A 21,048-nucleotide genomic window follows, 5' to 3' on the forward strand; every position below is an offset into this window, starting at 1 on the left:
ACGTGGCATCAACATCTGTGATGTCTCCTGTGTTAAATAGTTCAACACATCTGTCAGCTGTTTATTCATTAGTCTATTAAGAACCGTTATTAAAGCGGGGCTTTCTGTGCCACCCACTGCCGGGTTGAGTATTTTATGAAAGTCTTGGTGCACATAGAAATATTTACAGTAAATGTGCAAAAATTGTTTATGCGCATCATCCAGCATGATCTTCAAATGATCGCACACTGCCCTCATGTGTCAGGAATGAATACGTCTTCAAAAAAATAAACAAGGTCCACTGTGGGTTCACTCCGTAAATTACAACAAACCACGGGTTTATTTTGTCAGCTGTCTGTTTATTTCATCATGTCATAATGATGAAAACAAGTACATAACTCAGATCAAAGTTCACAGTGAGTGCAGAGTATGGATCCGACAGCCGAACTGAGGCTTTTAGTCTTTAAGGCACACTGGAACCATGAAATGCTCTTAAACACCATTTAATAGTGTAATGTATTCAATTATGATGCAAATGTCATTTCAAAACGTTAACAGTATGTACAAACTGTATATCCTAAAAGTCTGATGGTTTAATGATTTCAATGAAGGCTTTAAGAGCATTTAAGCACCAAACCTTTAAAATAAACTCTTCCTGAGAAATGCGTGCAATAAAATATGCAGACTGCCCTTTTGGCATCAAGTGAAATAGTTCTTAGGTATTAAAAATCTGTTCTTGATTATTCAGGGCAGATCATAGCCAAGGAATAGACAACAGCGGATCGAAAATTGCAGCATTTGGGACCAAATACAATTCTCTGTAAATTATACTTTAAAGGATATAGATTTTTCAGGTAAATTAACAAAACTTTGTATTTAAATTTTAAATAAATAAAAAAACAATACCTCGTGTGCACTATACAAAACAGTCACATCCTTGGCAAGCTTTTTTTTATCGTTTTTGCAAAAACATCTTCAAGAAGAACGACTGATTGGACAGTGACTCCTGCATTGAGTCTTGATGGGACAGTCTTCTGATCGGCCGGCGCTCACAGCCCTTTGTTGAAGTAAACATATCTGACACGGTCTCCATACTGTGAGACGATGGATTCCCTGAGCTCGGGTTCCAACTTGGATACAGCAATGGAACTGCAAATCAAGAACCACATAATCAAAACCTTACCACGGTAAACAATCTCAAATGACCGATAACTCCGGTATGACAGGGAAACCACGGCTATTGCTATACGAGATCTGAAATGAGCTTTTTAGTGAGAAATAAATTCAAAGAAAAGCATCTGGAAATTCATATGAATGAGCGTCATTGCTGGGATTCAAACTTCCTCACAGGACAAAAAGCTTGTGGGTTTGATTTCCAAGGAACACACAAACAATAATAATGCACTGTAAGTCACTTCGAATAAAAGCGCAAGTCAGATGCGTATCAGTAACTGAACATAAAACAAAATGTTAAATGCTTTCGTATTTGCAAATCACTTTGTATAAAAGTGTCCAGCTCATAATGTACATGCAAATATATATGTGTTTGGAAACACTTCGGTAACAGTTTTCGGTGAAATAAAAAGTGGCATTTGAATGCAAACTTTACCATCTCTGAGGAAACAGTGAACACGCTGCAGGCACCATGAAGACCAAACTATGAAGAAGAGAAAGCATTTGAAATCGAGTCCAATAGCATCTTCACAAACTAGCATGTGAATGGTCAATATTTTTATAATAAATAAAGTGATCACTTACAATACACCAACCATCATGACCTGCAGTGGCCCATGAAGAAATTTGATTTTCTGTAAATAAATATTTACATGTGTCATATTTTGCACATCATGGTGGAAGACCCCTGGTTCAAAAACCCTTTTAATAGTTTTTTGCCAGACAGTACAGTGAAGAGAGACAATAAATGATGGGATGAGAGAGGGTTACAGGAGCTGGGAAAGATACATGAGCCGGGATTCAAACTGGAGTAGCCTGCAGCACTTTTTCCTCAACATGTAAATCCACTGGACATCTGGCGCCGACCCAAAAACACATTTAAATTAGTTTTGTCTATATGAGACAAAAAGCCACTCTAACTGCCTTTATATTTACTGAACTTTTATACCATTCCTTTGTCCACAAACATGTTTCAAAGACATTTTTAGATTTTCTTGTATAAAACAATGATGAAGGGGCATACTGTATGTATGCGTTTTCCATCCAAAAAAAATCAGTGAGTTACAGATTAAATGTTTATGAGACTGACCGCTTCTGCTTAAAGGGTCTTTCTAAAGCCAGAATCTATACCAGACACGCATGCACATCATGAACTGTCTCCTCTATTGCACTGCGAGGTACTCGAGCGCTAAATGCCATGAGACTCACCTGCATGAATCGATATTTTTCCAGCCTCTGCATAATAATTGGAAGTATAACTGAAACAACACAAAAAGAAAAACAGCTCAAGTCACTGACAGGTGAGTGTCGTCTGTTTTTTAGCTCTGATATCTAATAACCCTGGCCGTACTCCGTCAACTCTCTGTACTTACTCATGCCTGGTGCTGCCATGGTAACACGAGAGATGACCACCTGCGTGATGCCCTTGACAGCTGCTTTCTATAACAAACAGAAAATGTGATCAGACGACAGCAATCGGTCTTCTAAAAGTGTTTCTAAAGTCAGGAAAATGCTAACAATGAAACATACCTACGCGTCAATATCTATCTATGTGGACAGAACTCACAAGTTGAGCAATGTTCATTTTGTAAATAAAATCACTGATTATAGGCTGTTTTTATTTAATCCTACCTGGGGCCTGTTTCAGAAAGGAGGTTAAGTGAAAAAGGCGCATGCCCCTGGGAATACCTGCTTTAAGACCCCGGGAATCCCTGGGCGGAGTTAATTAGGAGGAAAATTAGGAAGGAGTTAAAGATCGTGAAATAAAACAATAGAGAGCAAAAATGCAGTGTACATTATTTACAGCAATAATATGACATTAAATCGATCTAAACGGATAAATAAGAAGACGGTATTATGTGATGTCATCAAGTATGTTGTTGAAACAACCTTGTTCAAACGACAGATGTGTGACTAATGTTTTTGGGAAACAGTCCTGAGCAGTTAGTTTCTCATTCAATGCGTCGTACTATGGTGGTTAACCAGCGAGTTATGTCGAACCCTGGTCGGGAGAAGGTTTCCTATGGTAAACTCAAGAGTTTCTTCTTATTACCCTCTTTTTATTACCAATTCATTTCATACATTCATTCATTCATTCATTGCACACATTTTGACTAAAATGTCATATGTGCTTTTATAGAGTATCACATGAAGAGGCTGAATTAATTCATAAGGAGGTACATTTATTTGTAACAATTTAATTGTAACAAACTTTTTGGATTCATTTAATGATTAATTTATTTGTTTATTGGCACATGTATCGGTTTGGTAATTTATTGATATATTTAAATATATATTAACAAATATAAATGTAAGTCATTGTCCATCCTCCGTAGCTTTCTATATAACACCGGGGATGTAGAGTACATTAGTAAATCCACTGCATGCAGAGCGGTGACCAAAGTGTGCCTCGAACTCAAGCGCTTTCTCAAGCTTTTTTTGTGCCATTGCCAGGGTGAAGCGTAATATCGGTGCATTAATCATGGCTGTGGTGCATGCGCTTAACTCAATCTCGATCTCAGATCAGCTGTTCTGAAATCCAAAACTCCAAGTTTCTCATCTCAAAGTAAATCAACTAAGAGTTCAAGGTTTAAATTCAGGTTGTTTAAACCCCCTTATTGAAACAGGCCCCTGGAGGATGATTTCTGACAAGATATTAACAAATATTCCAAAAGACAAAATAGTCAAATTACATAATTTTAACCGATTAACATACGGTTAGCTCTATCATCAATAACTGAGATGCTTGAGAAGTAACGCATGGATTAATACGTTTTATTCACTGTTATTATGATCTTTCTCTGAAATGAAAGATAAAAGCATCATTCGAAAATAACCATGTTGTCATATAACTATGTCAGTGCCATGGTTTTGTCTCTCAAGATGCAAACCAGTGATGTTTTTTCTAAGGCATTTTTATAAATGCGACTTAAATATCCTAATATATCTAAGGCATAGTCCTGGCTTAAGTTAAGCCTTGTCTGTGAAACCGGGCCTATAAACTTACAAGAAATGAACAACAAATGTGTGTTATGCCGACCAGGGCGGGACGAGAGCCGCGTGGGAACGCCCTGCTCGCCACATGTGTATTTTCCAATGATGTTATATATCTTGTAAGGCGAGGTCACTTTGATATTTTGCTTACCCTTGATTGACCCAGTTTATTTCCATCTTCATCTGTCACAGAGATGCCATTCAAAATCTCCCTGAGCAGGAGAAAATGCACTTAAGGCACTTAAATGCAAATCTTGACATGTAAACTTACTAAAAAAAGAAAAATATTATGAGTTCTCACTGTTGTCTCATCATTGGAATGTTCACACAGTTAGCAGCGGCTACGGCAGCGAACGGGACCCAGCGAGCCACCAGCGGAGGAGCTGTCTGTGAAGAGGAAGGTTAAAGAAAAGGATGTACAATGCTGGTGCTTCCATATTATTTATATACTGTAGTATTGAACCCAGAACACCGTTTTGGTTATGTATTTGCTGTACAATTGATACCTTTGTGTAGAGGTTAAGCCCCACCGCAGTGGCCAGTGCTGTGCTGGTGGCTGTTACATAAGCAACTCCAATCTGCCTGGGGCAAAAATACACAAACAAAATAGTTAACAATGCTTGTAAAGCTGTTTTTAAACCTTTACCTCTCGCTGGTGAGTTCTTTCCCAGACATCTGTTACTGATTCTCCAAGTATCACGGGATTGTCACATATTGCGCAGTAACATCTAGACCCAGTCTTGCTTGGAGATGAGTGAAGTTCAAACTGTGGTAAGAATGAGGTAGCAAAGACTTACTTTGGTGTGATGGGTGATGCAGCATTGCGATTGGTGTAGTTGACCAGAGCGTTGAAAGACTGATTGACCCACTGCCAGAACACTACAGCGGGTACCGTCCTACAACATAATGCAAAACAATAACTGCACTAAACATTCTCAATCATCTTGGAAAAATCTACATTGGATCAACTGTGTACACTGCTAAATACACCAAAAATCCTAAGGGACAGGTTACCTAAAAATAAAGATTCATTCATTCGTTCGTTTACCCTCATGTGTGACTCTGTCTTCTGTGGAACACAAAAGAAGATCATTCGAGAAAAGTTTCAGTGGTTTTCTGTCAATGTGGTCCAGTGTTGTTCGGTTATACAGGTTCGGAATGACATGAGGTTGAGTAAATGACTTTAGGCTTTACTTTGCCACAGTCCTGAAACACGTGTGGTTGCAGTAAAAACATGCTAGAGACCATTTGATTGGACAACACTGCAGTGCGGGATGAGTCATCAATCATTTTTTTGGTTTTGTTTCTAAAAAGCAAAGGATGCTTGGATTTGTTTTGTAAATGTGAAGGAATATAACAGCTTCAAAGCGAAGAACTTGAGCATTCATTGCTGTGCACTTTAGCCACTGACCTGTAAAACTGCAGCATGAACCCTGTGATGGCCATTCCTCCTGGCACCTGAAATGACATTCTTCCTATAAAATTCATCCTGTCACCCGTGTCGGGGTGAAACGCAGAGTCATACAGCTTCTTTGCGTAGAACAGCTGCTCTTCAGCTGTGCCTGGAGGAATAGAGCCAGCTCTGGAGATAGAGAGAATCACTTTAAGATAGATCACTTTAACATTCATCATGGATATGGATGAACAAATAATGCCATTGAACAAATGATAATCCGTCTTCATTTCATTCACATAGTCCTTGATTGAAACGAGTGAAAAATAATGCTTTGTATGGGCAGATCAAAATAAATGTGTAGTTGAGCAGGGGGCATCACTACTAGCCATGAATCTTGATAGCTCTCAATGTTTGACAGGAAAAAGGGTAGAGAAATTAATTAAAAGAACATTTCGCCCAAAAATTTTATTTTGTTGCTTTACTTCCCACCTCACTTCTGCAACAAGGGTAAGAGGTTAGGTTAATCAATCAAAAAAAGGGAAATGCCCTGGATGGCCTTTATATCTAGCAATGACTCTGATTCCCGAGAGTCAAAAACCGTGACCTTAAAGGGTAACTCCACCCAAAAATGAAAATTCTGTCATGAATTACTCACCCATGTATAAATGTCTTTGTTCGGTTGAAAACAAAGAGAGAGATTTTGGAATAATGTTAGCAACCAACAGTTTTGAAGCACCATTGACTGCCATAGTAGGAAACATTTAAATGGTAGTTTAAAAAAAAGTGCCCCAGAACTGTTTGTTGCTGACATTATTCCAAAATATCTCTCTCTGTGTTCAACCGAACAAAGAAATGTATACATGTCTTGAACAACTAGAGGGTGAGTCATTCATGACAAAAATTTCATTTTTGGGTGGAGTTACCCTCTACAGGAAAATAAACAGATGTGAATTTGTGGTTTTCATTCACCTGCAGCTCTCTACTAAAGCTTTAGCTTCATCGAGTCTGGAGTCGGACAGCATAACAGTACGAAAGTCTGTGATGTTGAAAAAGTGTTTGAGTCGGCCCATGAATGTGGATTGATCCCATCGTGGGGCATCAATATCAAAACCTTTCGGAGCTGCCATGGTAGTCTCTCTGGTTTCAAAGGGCCTGGGTACAAACAATGCAGAAAAAAAACAAAGTAGTTATCATATTGAATAGAGGAATAAAGGTTTAAGGACTCATACTGGAGGTCAAATGACAAGAAATGCATGATCATGTCCTTTATGATTAAAGAGAAGAGACAAGTTTGTGCTGTTGAAGGTTGTCTGGGATTTCTTTTATTTGGAGTTTAGTTGAGCTTTCTATCAAACACAAAAGTGCACCTCCAAGCGATACAAAAAGAAACAAACTGATATCGTAGTGAGGCCAGTTGTGCAAACTGAAATAAAGATAACCTAGGAGACCTGGGTCTGACCGAGTTTTTGCAGTCTCAGCAGAGTTCGTGCAAACTCAAGAACCTTAGTTTTCAAATAAAACCATAACCTACAACATTCACTCTGTGTGGTCCAAAGAGAAGAAAATCCAGGACACTGGATTTCGAATGAATGAAGTTGTAGATTGTGCATTTACTAGCTTAGTTCTAGTAATGGCACTTAAGCCAGGCATTGACATAAAAGCACAAAAGGCACAACGAAAATTAAGAAAAGCATTGCAATGATCGTCAAACATGTCAAGGCCGTTTTTAATGTATCAGGAGTGTTTTACAGGTTCAACCTGGTTTACAGGTAACCGAGAAGTATGCATGTAAAATATACACTTAAGTTACAAAATAAACATCACACAACCTAAATGCATGCAAATGGTGCATGGCTAGTTAACTAGATTGGTGTGAAAGGGCAAGTTTAAGGAATGAGATACCCACGCCATGTTGTCATTCGCGATGTGGCATCACAAGATATACACAAACTATTACTAAATATGAAACATTAAGAGCCAAATTTTAAACAGCTAAACAGTAACGTGAAAAGCATTAACAGAAACAGGTGATCCTGAAGCAGGAGAAAGACATCGGCGCAAGTTCTCCAGCAGCTTGCGTCATCGGTTCACGATCACTAAACCAAACCCGGATATGAGCTCTCAAACCAACCCAGACACGAACAACAACAACAACAAATAAATACCTTTATATAGAGTGTCAACACCCTGTTCGGTGCGCTGAAGCTGGTAGTAAACAAAAAATGAAGTAAGTGTAAAACACTGTGATGATGCGGGTTTGAAACAGTAGACGAGCACGTGGCATTATCCCGTCCAATCACCGATCAGCAGATTCTCCCTCCCCTCGTGCATAAATAGAGCACATTCAGCTAAACACATATTTCACACTATAGCGTTACACATATGTGTTTCTACACGAACATATGTACATTTTCTTTTTATTTCCTCTTTGAAAGTGTAAAGAACCTTGCCATTATATCACGCCATTCGCTTGAACCAATTGATAAAACGGTTCTATTTATTTAAGAAACGTTTATTTATTATCAGAAAGAATATTACAGAAATGGGCAAACCACCTCATACATTAAACATGTTCATAGGATAAATAATACGAGATAAACAACGTAAATATATAACTTATAATAAAAAACATAAGAATGCATGGTTAATCGGAAAACATGGGAATAAATACCGTAATGATAATAATAATACGAAGAGTTTGATTCCAAAATAAGAGAACTCCATTTACATTTCTTTAAATGTTAGTGTTTTATTGTGTTATTTAGCTAGGTGTATTATTTAGTGTGTGTTTTATTATTTTGTTATTATGGCTCAAATCAAAACAAACCAAAGTTTGATTGATATTATTTGGACTGCACAATAAAAAACAGGATTTTAAATTGTTTTAAAACGAAGTAACAAACTCTTCATATGTTTAAATACACGCTGCTTCGATTGTTTTTATCGTGCTCTACGTCATTTATTTCGCGTAGGTTTTGCGTACTACGTCATCCCCTCTTCCCCCTAGTAACCCTCGTCGGCGTCTCAGGGAGGCAGAATCACAAGATGGTGAGTTAAAGCGCTTATGATGAACGTATTCTTACCTGTAAACGCGATAAAGATCTCGACTGAAATGAACTGCGTCTCCAATCATTTATGTTTTAAAATCTATCAATGTTTGCCGTCACGTCTTTGGATAGCTGTGGATTTGTTGTAATGAAAGGCTATTATTAAAGATGAGCAGCGGTTCTCGGTCGTGGATGCGATTAGCCCGCTATCGTTACACAGTTTAGATGTCACGACTCTTCTATAGTTGCTTATGCAATGCTCTTTATTCATAGTTTTATACGGATTCGAGTGGAAAATGACACCAAGAGCTGTTTTATTAGTTTTAACGTCATTCGAGCGGAATTGCTGCCTTTGAACTCTGTTTGTTGACGCTCCTGCGCACGACGTCATTGTTGCATGTATGGCATACATTCAAAAGATTGTATAATATTACGTTTTTATTGGACTTTTAGGGTTTGCTATCAATTTTACGGAAACTGAAAAGCACCCCTGATCAGGAGGTGCGGATCTTGCTCCTGGGGCTCGACAATGGTGGCAAGACCACCTTACTGAAGCAGCTGGCGTCTGAAGACATTACTCATATTACTCCAACACAGGTGACAAAGTTACTCTAAAATCTGCCTTTACATCTCAAAATAAAGCTTATTACATTTGCAAATGTATCAGATGCTTTTCATTCGTAAAATCTACAACATTTATTTTTCTTTAGGGTTTTAATATCAAGAGTGTCCAGTCACAAGGGTTCAAGTTAAATGTGTGGGATATCGGTGGTCAGAGAAAGATCAGGCCCTACTGGAGGAATTACTTTGAGAACACGGATGTATTGGTGAGATTATTTGACGGATTAACGGCATTGCGACACTTCCAAAATACAATTATTTACTAAACACTCATTTCTATTTCAGATTTATGTCATTGATAGTGCAGACCGCAAAAGGTTTGAAGAAACGGGACAGGTGAGGCACAGTTACCTACGGTTCTTTCCCTGTAGTTTGTGCATTCAGTGTTTAATACATTTTTGATCTAAACACAGGAGCTGGCTGAGTTGCTCGATGAAGAAAAGCTCAGTGGTGTCCCAGTCCTGGTCTTTGCTAATAAGCAGGACCTGCTGACTGCAGCTCCAGCATCTGAGATAGCTGAGGGTTTGAATCTACACACTATCAGGGACAGAGTGTGGCAGATCCAGTCCTGTTCTGCCCTCACAGGTGAAGGAGTCCAGGTAAATTAACTTTATGTACAAGAGTGATTTACAAAACATTCACCACTGTTCTTAATAATACGTTCTTATAATTGACTCGCATGTTCTTTTTCAGGATGGCATGAATTGGGTTTGTAAGAGTGTGAATGCCAAGAGGAAATAGAGCTGTGTACTCTCACTGTGGCTTTTACCCCTGGGCATGTCGGGGGTACCTTGGAATGTTAAAACAAAGGTCATTAGTTTGTCAATAAATGTAGAAAATGAAGGCAACCCCTAAAAACTATTTTTTAATCGGTTTCTGCCTCTCTGCAGAGGACTACTATGGTCAACGGAGCTCTGTACTGAAAGGAATTATTTCAGAGATTGTCCTATTGCTAAACTTAGAAATGATAAAAATGAGAGATTATAGTCTTTATGGTTTAACATTTCACTTCCGTGGATTTGGAGAAAGGCAATGTTTTCATTTATACATTCCATATCTTAATTCTACCTTAATTTCTCGAGATAAATCACTCATGTTTTTATAACGAATGTTCTAGATATTTAGAAGACTTTGTTACCGATTTGGTGAAGTGAAGTGAGATCCTTCACAGTTTCATTCAATAGCTTTACTTCTGCATTTTTCACGTCACTGACAAATTCCTAGTTACAGCATCATATATTTTGAGAATGTTTTTTGAGAGTATAAAAGAGATGATGGGACCCAAATACAACATATCGTTAACACCAGTATGTACAAACGGAAAAAGGGAAACCATCTACAGATAAACAGAATATGAAATACATTTTTAATACATGTAAATAATGTTCCACACAGCGAATTATTTTTCAAATGCTGCATTTTGAAAGTTCTATACTTTGTGGCCTGTACAGCTGTAATCTACATAGTTATTATTACAAAATATTGTAAATTTTGTGTCACCACATCATAAATATTCCTGTAATGAATGCCATAATGTGTGTCTTATCACTGAAGCATACTGAATAAAAAAACTGAAAACAACTGTTTCAACAAAATTGTGTTTTACTATTAGAATATGATATTCTTACATATATTTGAGAGTTTTAGTGATTTACTGTTCCTGTGCTCATATGGATGCAATGTCTGTCAGACGCACACCATCGCAACATATGGTGTCGACAGAGATATAGCAACTCTTCTAGCCACACTTTCACTACACCTTCACCCATTTAATATTCCTCATTATGGTATATTTCCTGTATTCTGTTGCTCTAACACGAAGATGTCTAATTTCAGTAGAAAGTCAAGTGTTTTATCATTTAAAGGGATAGTCCTCCCACAATGAATTCTTTCATGAATTACTTATCCTTACGTTGTTCCAAACCTGTATACATTAGTTTGTTCTGTTGAACTCAAGGAAAGATATTTCGATGAATGATAGCAACTGTGATTTCTGGAGGACTATTGACTACTATAGTAGAACACATGTTGTATTTTTTGTCTTGTTAAACACAAAAGAAGATATTTTGAAGAATGTAGGAAAACAAACAGTTCTGATGCACCTTTGACAACTACCCCAGCAATCTCAGTTGCTAACATTCTTCTAAATATCTTTCTTTGTGTACAACCAAACCAAGAAATGTATATAGGTCTGGAACTACTCGAGGTTGAGTAATTCATGACAGACCTTTCATTTTTAGGTGGACTATCACTTATGACATAAGTGTTGTAAAGGTGGCGCTATTGTCCACATTTACCATCCTTGCAATCTTTTTTTAGTTCCTAATTTCGATTGAACTGACATTATAAGGTTGAAAATGCTTATCTTTTATTATCTAACCGACATAATGCAGTCTAATACAGTTATTGAGTTTGTTGTAACGGTAAAAATATTTGTATTTAATATTCCAATATAATGCGTTTCTTCCCATGGCATAATTAATTGTTTCATTATAGAAAAAGTGAAGTAAGCACAGACCGACTGCCATTTATATTACCACAGTATACTATAAGTACTATAAATATCATGGTTAAACTTTACTAAAGTGAGGCTATGGTAAATTTGTAGTTGCTATGGTTTTCTATGAGAAACTGTTTAATTTCATTAATGTTTATTTTTCCAGATAAAGCAGTGCATTATCTCTTCTTGACATGTATGAGCCCTTTATTCGGCATTAGCATTGACACAAATGTCAACAGAAACCGTGATTGCACGTCTGCCCATTGTTAGGACATTCTCCTGTGAATTTGCATGTTTAGTGGTTCTCTAGCTTTAATCTTAATCGAATCAATTTCAGTTCATTAAATCAAAATGAGCCGGACTGACTGTGTTTGATCTCTAATGAGCAAAACAGGCTGCGTCTTCTTAAAAGAATCTCATTTTGTCTTTATGTTCGTGCTATTAAAGAGTGAACCGCAGCCAAACATAAACATCGACACACTGTCCCCCCTTTTTTCTTTTGAAGCAGGTGTATTTCTTTAAAAGGAGTAATGAAGACATGAATGGCGATCCCCATAGCTGAATAGCCAACAAGACTTTTGTTTATATGTGAACACACCCGAACACTCCCTCTGTTTGTTTTTGGCCTTAAGGGATACAGCTATACCCCCAATAGGCATGAGCACTTCAATACCGCATCATTTTTGTCACGCCGACAACAGTTAATTAACATTTTTTATTGTAAGGTTGGGTTTAGAGTTTGGGTAGGTGTTGGCATTAGCTTATGTAATTTATTGTAATTTTGTGGCGAGATTTTGCACCACTTCCGGCCGTAGCTGTTTCCCTTCTAGCCACACCTCTGCTTCCACACACACCGCGTCTTCAAGCGACACTCAAGCAAGCTGACACATGCACTCTCAGTGAAACGGGCGGGCTTTAATAAGCCTGAATAAATCCTTTGCCAGCCTGCTCTTTGAGAAAGGCAATTAGACAGGCCTCAATACCTCCCTCTACATGCTAGTGAAGGACCAAGCCCACATCCAGCATTCTTATCCACAGGTTTTTCTTCCATCTGGCCTTTAGACAAGCTTGAGTAGAAAGTCTGCGCCTTTTTGAAATCTGCTTTTTGAAGTGAGAGGCTTTTCTCTGTGATTTTAACTAGTAGCCTTGAAGTGTGGCTAATTTTGTGGGATGCAGACAGACATCCTTGAGCAACAAAGTTCTGTGGAATGGATTATTACGGTGTAAAGGAAAATGTCAGGGTATGATGGCTTACGGTGGCTTGATTTTTTAATCTTAAGGTATTTCCCAAAATCGTTTTATATTTGTTTATATTTTTAGAGCTGTCAAACGATTCATCGCATCCAGATTAAACGTTTGTGCTTACAAAGTATATGTCTGTGTACTGTTTATATTCCTTCTTTCATTTATAAACACAAAGACCGCCATTTACATATATTTAGGAAATAGTATGATGTATTTATTTATATTAAACGTTTATTAATTTTGATCATTTAGAAATTGCTTAAAGATTAAAAGTTTGTCTTTACATAATATATGTCTGTGTACTGTGCATATGCATTTTGTATTTAGAACCACATACATGCAAATATTTAAAATATTGATTTATTAATAAGTAAATTAACGTTTATATATGATTTCTACATAAATAAATGCCTAAAAATATTTCCTGTATAAAAATGCATGTTTTGGTGTTTATAGACACAAAACTAATATGCAGACTACACATACATATATAATGTAAACGCAAATTTCTATTCTGGAGGAGATTAATCGCTATAAATCGTTTGACAGCCATAATATATAATACATATTATTTTAAAATGTATTTGATTCATTTTATCACAAAGTTATTTTAACTCACATAATTTGAAACCCATTATGCGGTAGAAACCTAAACATTCTCGAACTGACCAACATTAAAATCATTATTCATGAATAATCTTCTCCAATGCAGCTCTTCTCAAAATATAGTACATTCTGGGTTTTTCTGTTGGGTGAATTAATGTTTGTCTACAGAAACAGAAATAAAATCAACTGCTATCTCATGTGTCTTCTCTTCTTTCAAAACAGACCGCCAGGCTTAAAGGAACAGTTAAACCAAAAATGATAATCATGTGACTATTTACCAAACCTGAATGGCTCTCTTATTCTGCGAAACACAAAAGAAGATTTTGAAGAATGGCGGTAACCAAACAACATTGGATCCCATTGACTTTCATTCTTTAGACTGCAACATTTCTAAAATATCTTCTTTTGCGTTCCGCAGAAGAAAGAGTCTAAATGAAGCATGGGTGAATAAATGAATTTTTATTTTAAGGGATCAACTATCCCTTTAAATATAATACATTTGTTTTGTTGGATTAACACTTAATTTTAAAAGCACATGCCCATCTAACAGTAACAATGGTGCGATGGCTCCTGTCTTCAAATCTTAGTTTGTGCTTCTCAGCATCTGTTCCTTTGACACAGAAATGGACTAGTCCAGGGTTGGATTAGTGGTCGATCTCACCTTATCTAAGATCAAGAGGCTTTCTTGCAATGACATCCCGAGGTCTGTGTAACCATAGCAACTCTGAGGGACCTTATTGTGGCTTTAATGTTGCACCAATAAAAGAACAACATCAATTTTGATCTCATTGATGGAATATACTCTCATTTGACTTTGAGTTTATTCATTTCCATTCTGGACACGCTAGATTTATACCTGCTCAGTGCTGCTGATGATACTATCGTCTTACTTTCATTCCTTTGTAGTCTCGCAAACATATTTCCCCACATCATTTACAGTCGTGCATTTGGCAGACGCTTTTATCCAAAGTCACTTACAGCGCATTTGTGTGTGACCTTGACATTGACAGCGGCATGCACAGAAAGCTACATAACCTGCATGCTAAATGAATAAAACTGCCATAGACCTATTTTAGTGTGTCACTATTTATTTCTATCCATGACCCTACATATGCATATGGATTAGTGAAGAGATATTTGTATGGCGTCATAAACACACATGCAGACGGAAGCACTCACAGCGGTTTCATCGGCGGTTCGGGCAGTAGCACCTCTTTTTTTGAGTGCCATTAAAATACAGGCTGTCAGAGGGGTGCAGTGAAGGAGATATAATTATGCACCTCAGCCAGACACAAAAGGCCCAACACCCACACAGATCTCCACACGGAGCAGTCAGGCTTTGCCACACGGGACACGGTATCAAAGATCATCTGGATCATGTCAGCACATTCAGATGTACATCTAATGACAGCGTTATCATTCTGAAAACACATGGAATGTGCTTCATCTCTATCCGTTGTTGTTGCGGATATCTAAGCGGGTCCATACCTGTTTTTCTCAACCGTGCGCCACTATATATGTGCATGTGTGTGTGAGGGGGAGGAGTTAGCAGCACAGTCAATGTCTTGTTGCGTTTTTACTGTGCATTTTGATGGGAATCAGGCAGCTGTTTTGCAGCTGCTACATAAACCCTGAGTCCTCATTGGAACGTGTTCTAGAAAATAAAGGGAAAGTTAATAGAAAAATGATTCATACTCATGTTGTTCGAAACGTGTATGACTGCAAAACACAAAAGAAGATATTTTGAGAATGTCTCAGTGGGCGTAAGTCCATGCAATGGAAGTCAATGGGGGCCGATGTTGATTGGTTAATACTTACTTGGTTCTAAATGTAGTGCATTTTTTAGAAGAAAGTCATATACAGGTTTGGAATGGTTTATGGATGAGTAAAAAATGAAAGGATTTTTACTTTTGCGTGAACTGTCCCTCTAGATGCAGAATAGCCGAAGTATAACACAGTAGAGCCCTGCAAGTGCCTTAAATCCAGGCCCCTTCCCGGCCCTGGCCAGAGACGCTCAGGTCGGTGCCCGCTTAGAGCCAATGTTAGGTAAAAGTTTATTATCACCACAATAGTAAGGGCACTTTTTTATAAACTGAGGTACTCTGCTGCTTGCACGGCGAACGTGCTGAAAACAAACGAAAATGTGTAAAATAATAGGCAGATTTATTTGACCTTACACTTAAAAGTCTAGTCCCAAACAGAAAATGAGACAGTCTCAAGAACAATCTCTTAAAGAACAAGGTTTTAGTCCAGTCCTAATTTCCTTTACCACTTGTCCTGCTGCGCTGTTGGAACGCTCACTGCTACAGCTGCTGGCAGGAACACTAAACACCGTGAAAAGTGGACGAGGTAAAACCTGTGCGAACGCGCTGGCTCAACTGCAGATCTTAAAAATCTGGTACTTGAAGAGTGTTTTGCAGCTGAAATAACAGTAAGACGCAGTGCGAAAAGTCTGTCTAGCATAAATCATTAAATGTGTCTTTTAATTACTTTTGTTAAGGAAAGCAACGCTTATTGTATAACATCTGAAAGTCGCTGAACAAGCCCTGTGTCTTCAATCTGCACAATATGCGTTTGAACCTCAACCTTTCTTCAATTTTGGCCAGCGCTTCCCCTTTAGCATTGCAGAGGCTGTCAGGCGAGAGAATGAATGAAGGGGAGAGAAAGAGGTTTGATGAAAGAGATGTGGGGGGTGGAGCGAGAGGAGAGAGGAATAAAAGCGAAGCCAGGAGAGATGCACAGGTGTCTGTGTCAGATCATTGGGTCCGCTGAGAGTTGGCAGAGGAAGGGGAGGGGCGAAAGAGGCTGGTGTTCTGTAACAGCGGGCTTATGTGGAGGGATGATCTGGGTCACAAGGTTCCCAGCATCTCCACTGACACACACAGGGGAGTGAAGCTCATCACCACCATCCTGTTATTCATTCTGTTGGCAGCATGAAATGCAGGAAAAAAATAAATGCCGAAACTAGTATGATATGGATATAGCTCATCCTGAAGTCCTGCGCAATAGTATAAGTTCGTTTTTTGCGTACAGTTATTTTTTCAGATTTTCACCTTTTAGGAATCAAATGTCGTGATTTGTTTTAAGAGGTTTTGTGTTAAACAAATTTTTTTTGGTATAAACTATTTTGTAGGACGTAAACAACACGAGTACAGCTCTCCGTTTTTATTTTCACATTAATGAGTCTTAAAAGGACAGTTTACGCAAAAATAACAATTCTGTCATCATTTACTCATCCTCAAGTTGTTCCAAATCTGTCTACATTTCTTTGTTCTGATGAACACAGACAAAGATATTTATAATACCTGTAACACAATAGTTCTTAGCCACCATTGACTACCATAGTAAGAAAAATTACAATGTTTGTCAAAAGTGCTTCAGAACCGTTGGCTTTCCTACATTCTTCAAAATACTGTATCTTATTTTGTGTTCAACAGAACAAAGATATTTACAAAGAAATCCTTCCTACTATGGTATGGTCAATGGTGGACAAGAATTCTTCAGAATATCTTTCTCAGTATCCAAAACAAGACATGTATACAGATTTGGAACAACTTGAGGGTGAGGAAGTCATTTATTTAATGAAAATGTTTGGGTGAACTGTTCCTTTAATTCAGTTCTAAATCTTCAGCTTTTCAAATCAAACACCAGTCACATTTATTACCATCTGAGAGGGAAACAGCCTCCGTAAGCACTTGCCAAGACATTAATCCATCCAGGGTCACTGACAAAAAGCAGAGATCTATTAAGTATTAATGACAGGCTGAGCACTGCCAAATCCCTGCTTCCCATATGTAAAATGAGGGAAAACAACTGCATTGTTGTATTCGGAAGCACATTTATGAGTGGTTGTGTGCCCATACAATGAAAGTCAATAGGGGCTGATGTTGTTTGGTTACCGCATTCTTCAAAATATCTTCTTTTGTGTTCTGCAGAAGAAAGTCATACAGGTTTAAGATTACATGAGGGTGAATAAATGATGAGAGTGTATATCTCCTTAAAAATCTCTTTGACATTTTTATTGCCTTGGTTAATGTAAAGTCTGAGGTCCCAGTCAGGTCTATCTTCATCTTGGTAACGGCCACGTTCCACGATCCAATCACTTCATGTTGGAAAATGCAAACCACGCCCCCTAATGTTATTCTGTTTCACTCAATAGTATGTTACATTACATCAGTAAAACGAGTTCCGAATGCCATTTCATGTTAGCTTCAATGTTTATTGGGCATAGCACATTAACGCTCGGTTCTTGCTGCTGGGTAAAAAGGAGCAATACAGACGCAATGGTGCATTGAGTTCTATCTTCCGTTCCTTGCAGCTGGTGCCCCCTCCTCGGAGGAAATGTTTAGCGGTTAGACGTTTCAGTATCATCATTGCACATTTCTTGAATCAAAAGCATCTCTTTGATTAATGTCATTATCACTTCTATTAAATCGTGTCTTAAATCATTAACTTCAATGGCTCAGATGTCTGTCCTGGAGCTAACAAATTACCAGTTAAGACATCTGGCAAATTCACTCTGCATCAGATCTGCGGAGACATCACAGTGGCTTTCTCAGCCTCCCTTGTCATGGCGACCAACCCCCCCTTCCCCGAGTCCCCCCGTCATTCTTGCCGACTCCGGTCAACACATTCCGGGCATAAGTGGGCAGGAGGCAGCCGAGGAGGAATGACAAGTTTGATCGTTCAGAACAAGGCGGTCGGCCTTTAACTAGCATTTTTCCTTGTGGAGACAAAAATTGCCTCATTGACACATACATAGATTCATTCAAATGGAGAAACACCCCGAGGTCATAAAAATCTCTCTCACTAATGCACACGTACACACATACAGCGAGCGACTCACCGCAGGGGCTGGGCGAATAATTTCATGGTGCCAGCGGAGACAGATTCCTCTCAAATATGACCAAAGGCATTTCCAACGGCATGACACACACTCCCTCCTTCCGCTGATTTTGAAGGCTGGAAAGGGCACATGATGAAGAGGACGATCTTGAGGCAAATATCAGCAAAAAATGTTGGACAATGGAGGCCAGTCCACACTTGAACCTGCGCCTGCTTTATTAGAGCCTTTTAAAATAGCTCGATGGAAGAATATATTCTGAGCTTACTCCTGTAAAATAGTTTCACTTTTAAAAAGATTCTTATAAACTCAGCTGAGGGAGTTTTTAAGAACATTGAGAGCTGACACACATACACAAACTGCTGAAATGAGAGAGGCAGTGGCCAGGACTGCTGAAGTATTTTGGCCTGTGAAAACAGGTTTAGAGAGAAAAGGGGATATTATTGCCTAAGAGGAAAACTTTCCATAAATCTAATAGACGCTCAGCTTCCTCTGGGACCCTCTAATAGAAGGTCTGGCTACAATAAGCCTCAAAATCAGCTACTGAGTATAAAATTATGCGAACCATATGGGATTTTAAGGCGGAACAGCAGATGCTTGTGGGATTCCAGAGAGAAATATTTAGGAGTGCCACACCCACTTATTTACAGTATGAATGTTGATTCACAATAATTTAATGAAAATAAAAGAAATTGATAAATTAAGCTTTAGTCACCTTGACAAATGCAGTGTTGGGAAAGCAACTGTATCTAATTAAAAACATGTTTTTTATATACATAAAGCCCCTATAGAGTACTCCAGAGACGATGTATTTCTGTATTAGCATTTTGCAGTTCCATCGCCTCAAAGTCTATGTTTTAATGGGTTTTTGATAAATCGCCTGAAAACTGTGGTAAACAGAACCTCAAAATATTTTCATGTCTTATATGACACACCTGATAACCTGCTCTTCAATCCCAATATCTAAAAACGTGGATGGAGATTCATTCATTACTAACAAGGGAACACGGTTTTAATAAAGTTTGAAAAAGTTGTCGGAGGCTTGGTGTTGGTGAAGTTGACATCGAGCGACCGTAGTGTAGTCTGTTTATAGCCGCATGTTAGCTTTTTACTTCTGGAGATCGTATTCAGGCTTCAAAAGTAACAAATGTGTGTTAATTTGTAAAGATTATCTGGATAGACAAAATGTGTATACAACATAAACCTTTGTTAATCACGGATGTTATTTTATTTTTATTTTCAGAAGACTATGGGATGAATGCATAGGTCGAGGGAACTCGTGCAGCACTTATGCAGTGTTCGGAAGTGGGATATATCCCAACACAAACCCGGAGGTAGGCTAAGATCTGGATTTAATAACATTAAAAGTATTTAGCCTATAAGCGGCCGTTGTCGGCCACAAACGATAATTGAATTCAATTAATTTCCAACTGCTCAACATTCTTTGCGGAGGTCTACCGAAAGTTAGATTTGGGCCACATAACGTTTATGTTGTTGCCGCTGAAACCAATCTTTTTGGGGTCCATGGATACTAGATTTAATATAGGGGGTTTTTACAATGTGCATCTTAGCAAAGCAGCTTTGCCGAAAACATGAGCTACTAAAGAAAAGTCGCTTACACGTGTGAGCTTTTGAAGGTAACAAAATCTTCATTTCACTATAGATACCTAAGATAAGTAAGGGTTAAAAGTAGTGTTGCTACTTTTAGTTTGTTTGACAAACTGCTATGATTGGTTTGCCACGCAATGCAGTTGCAATGTGACACATGCGATGTATATGCCATCACATTAATACACATGGGTTTAAGGCACTGACTTCATCTCATCTCACACTGAGCAATATACAGCCGGCTCCGACAGGGAAATTGGCCACACAGAGACTGTTACTACACGTGACAAATTGTACAGCATTGAGAAATACCAGATGTTTTTTCCCCCTATTCTATATGTTTATTTTCTACTCCAGTCTATGAATATCTCTGACTTTCTTTTCCATTTGCTGCATTGAAAATGCTGAGCTGCTATTTAGAGTCGAGCATCTCACATTCTTATATGAAAGTAAAGGGGCTGCCCGCTCTCAGGTTATACAAACAGCATTGATCATTCGAGCCTCACACATGTAGCCACTTGTGAGGAGAAAACATCCAATTCAGATAACTCTGGTTTAGACACGCGTTTCATTAATAAATCTTTGGTTCAACGTTCCCACTCCCTCATACACACACAACCAAACTGAAATACAGTCCTTATTTTTCTGTCAGTTGCAAATTACATTCATTATTTCCGTGGTTTAGTACAAAAAGCAAATGTCAGCGTATGCAGATCACAACCACGTTTTTCAATATTTGTTCCCAATTTATCACAAGCCACCTCCAAAGCATTGACAGGTAACTGGGTCTGTATAACAGCGCTAAACAATGAAGTGCTGGATGTGTACAACCTTATATTACACCTCGAGTAGCTGAAAAATATAAAACACAAAAAATCCAAAGCTCCAACTGAATTGATTTACGTCTCACATGTTAGTCATATGGAGAGTGAGTGGGTCCGTTACAGTTAGGAGATAAAACAATAACTGCCTACCTTTTTCTGTCAACGTATAGATAGACCAAAGCATTTTGACTTTTCATTTACATACTGGTTTC

The 21,048-nt window shown here is 38.2% G+C and overlaps 2 protein-coding genes across 4 annotated transcripts; one reads left to right on the forward strand and one right to left on the reverse strand.

The window, feature by feature from the left end:
• Positions 1 to 302: 302 nt before the first annotated feature.
• sfxn2 (sideroflexin 2) lies at positions 303 to 7,848 on the reverse strand. 3 transcript variants are annotated; one of them, XM_079477185.1, is made up of 12 exons: positions 7,708 to 7,848; positions 6,512 to 6,694; positions 5,558 to 5,728; positions 4,944 to 5,042; positions 4,653 to 4,728; positions 4,448 to 4,533; positions 4,298 to 4,358; positions 2,526 to 2,592; positions 2,362 to 2,411; positions 1,738 to 1,787; positions 1,589 to 1,636; positions 303 to 1,128 (listed from the first exon to the last, which is right to left on the reverse strand). In XM_079477185.1, exons 2-12 carry the CDS (start codon positions 6,667 to 6,669, stop codon positions 1,029 to 1,031), a joined length of 966 nt encoding a protein of 321 aa, XP_079333311.1. In that variant the 5' UTR covers positions 6,670 to 6,694; positions 7,708 to 7,848; the 3' UTR covers positions 303 to 1,028. The 3 variants fall into 3 exon arrangements, with proteins under 3 accessions (XP_079333311.1, XP_079333310.1, XP_079333309.1); XM_079477184.1 differs by lacking the exon at positions 7,708 to 7,848 and adding an exon at positions 7,449 to 7,640 and having other exon boundaries at positions 304 to 1,128; XM_079477183.1 differs by lacking the exon at positions 7,708 to 7,848 and adding an exon at positions 7,445 to 7,640 and having other exon boundaries at positions 304 to 1,128.
• A 704-nt stretch (positions 7,849 to 8,552) lies between these two features.
• Positions 8,553 to 10,798, forward strand: arl3b (ADP ribosylation factor like GTPase 3b). The gene is made up of 6 exons (XM_079476232.1): positions 8,553 to 8,590; positions 9,043 to 9,186; positions 9,300 to 9,416; positions 9,496 to 9,546; positions 9,624 to 9,809; positions 9,904 to 10,798. Exons 1-6 carry the CDS (start codon positions 8,588 to 8,590, stop codon positions 9,949 to 9,951), a joined length of 549 nt encoding a protein of 182 aa, XP_079332358.1. The 5' UTR covers positions 8,553 to 8,587; the 3' UTR covers positions 9,952 to 10,798.
• The last annotated feature ends 10,250 nt before the right edge of the window (positions 10,799 to 21,048 follow it).

This window comes from Barbatula barbatula (assembly GCF_947034865.1).
Source record: "Barbatula barbatula genome assembly, chromosome: 16".
Taxonomy (NCBI): domain Eukaryota; kingdom Metazoa; phylum Chordata; class Actinopteri; order Cypriniformes; family Nemacheilidae; genus Barbatula; species Barbatula barbatula.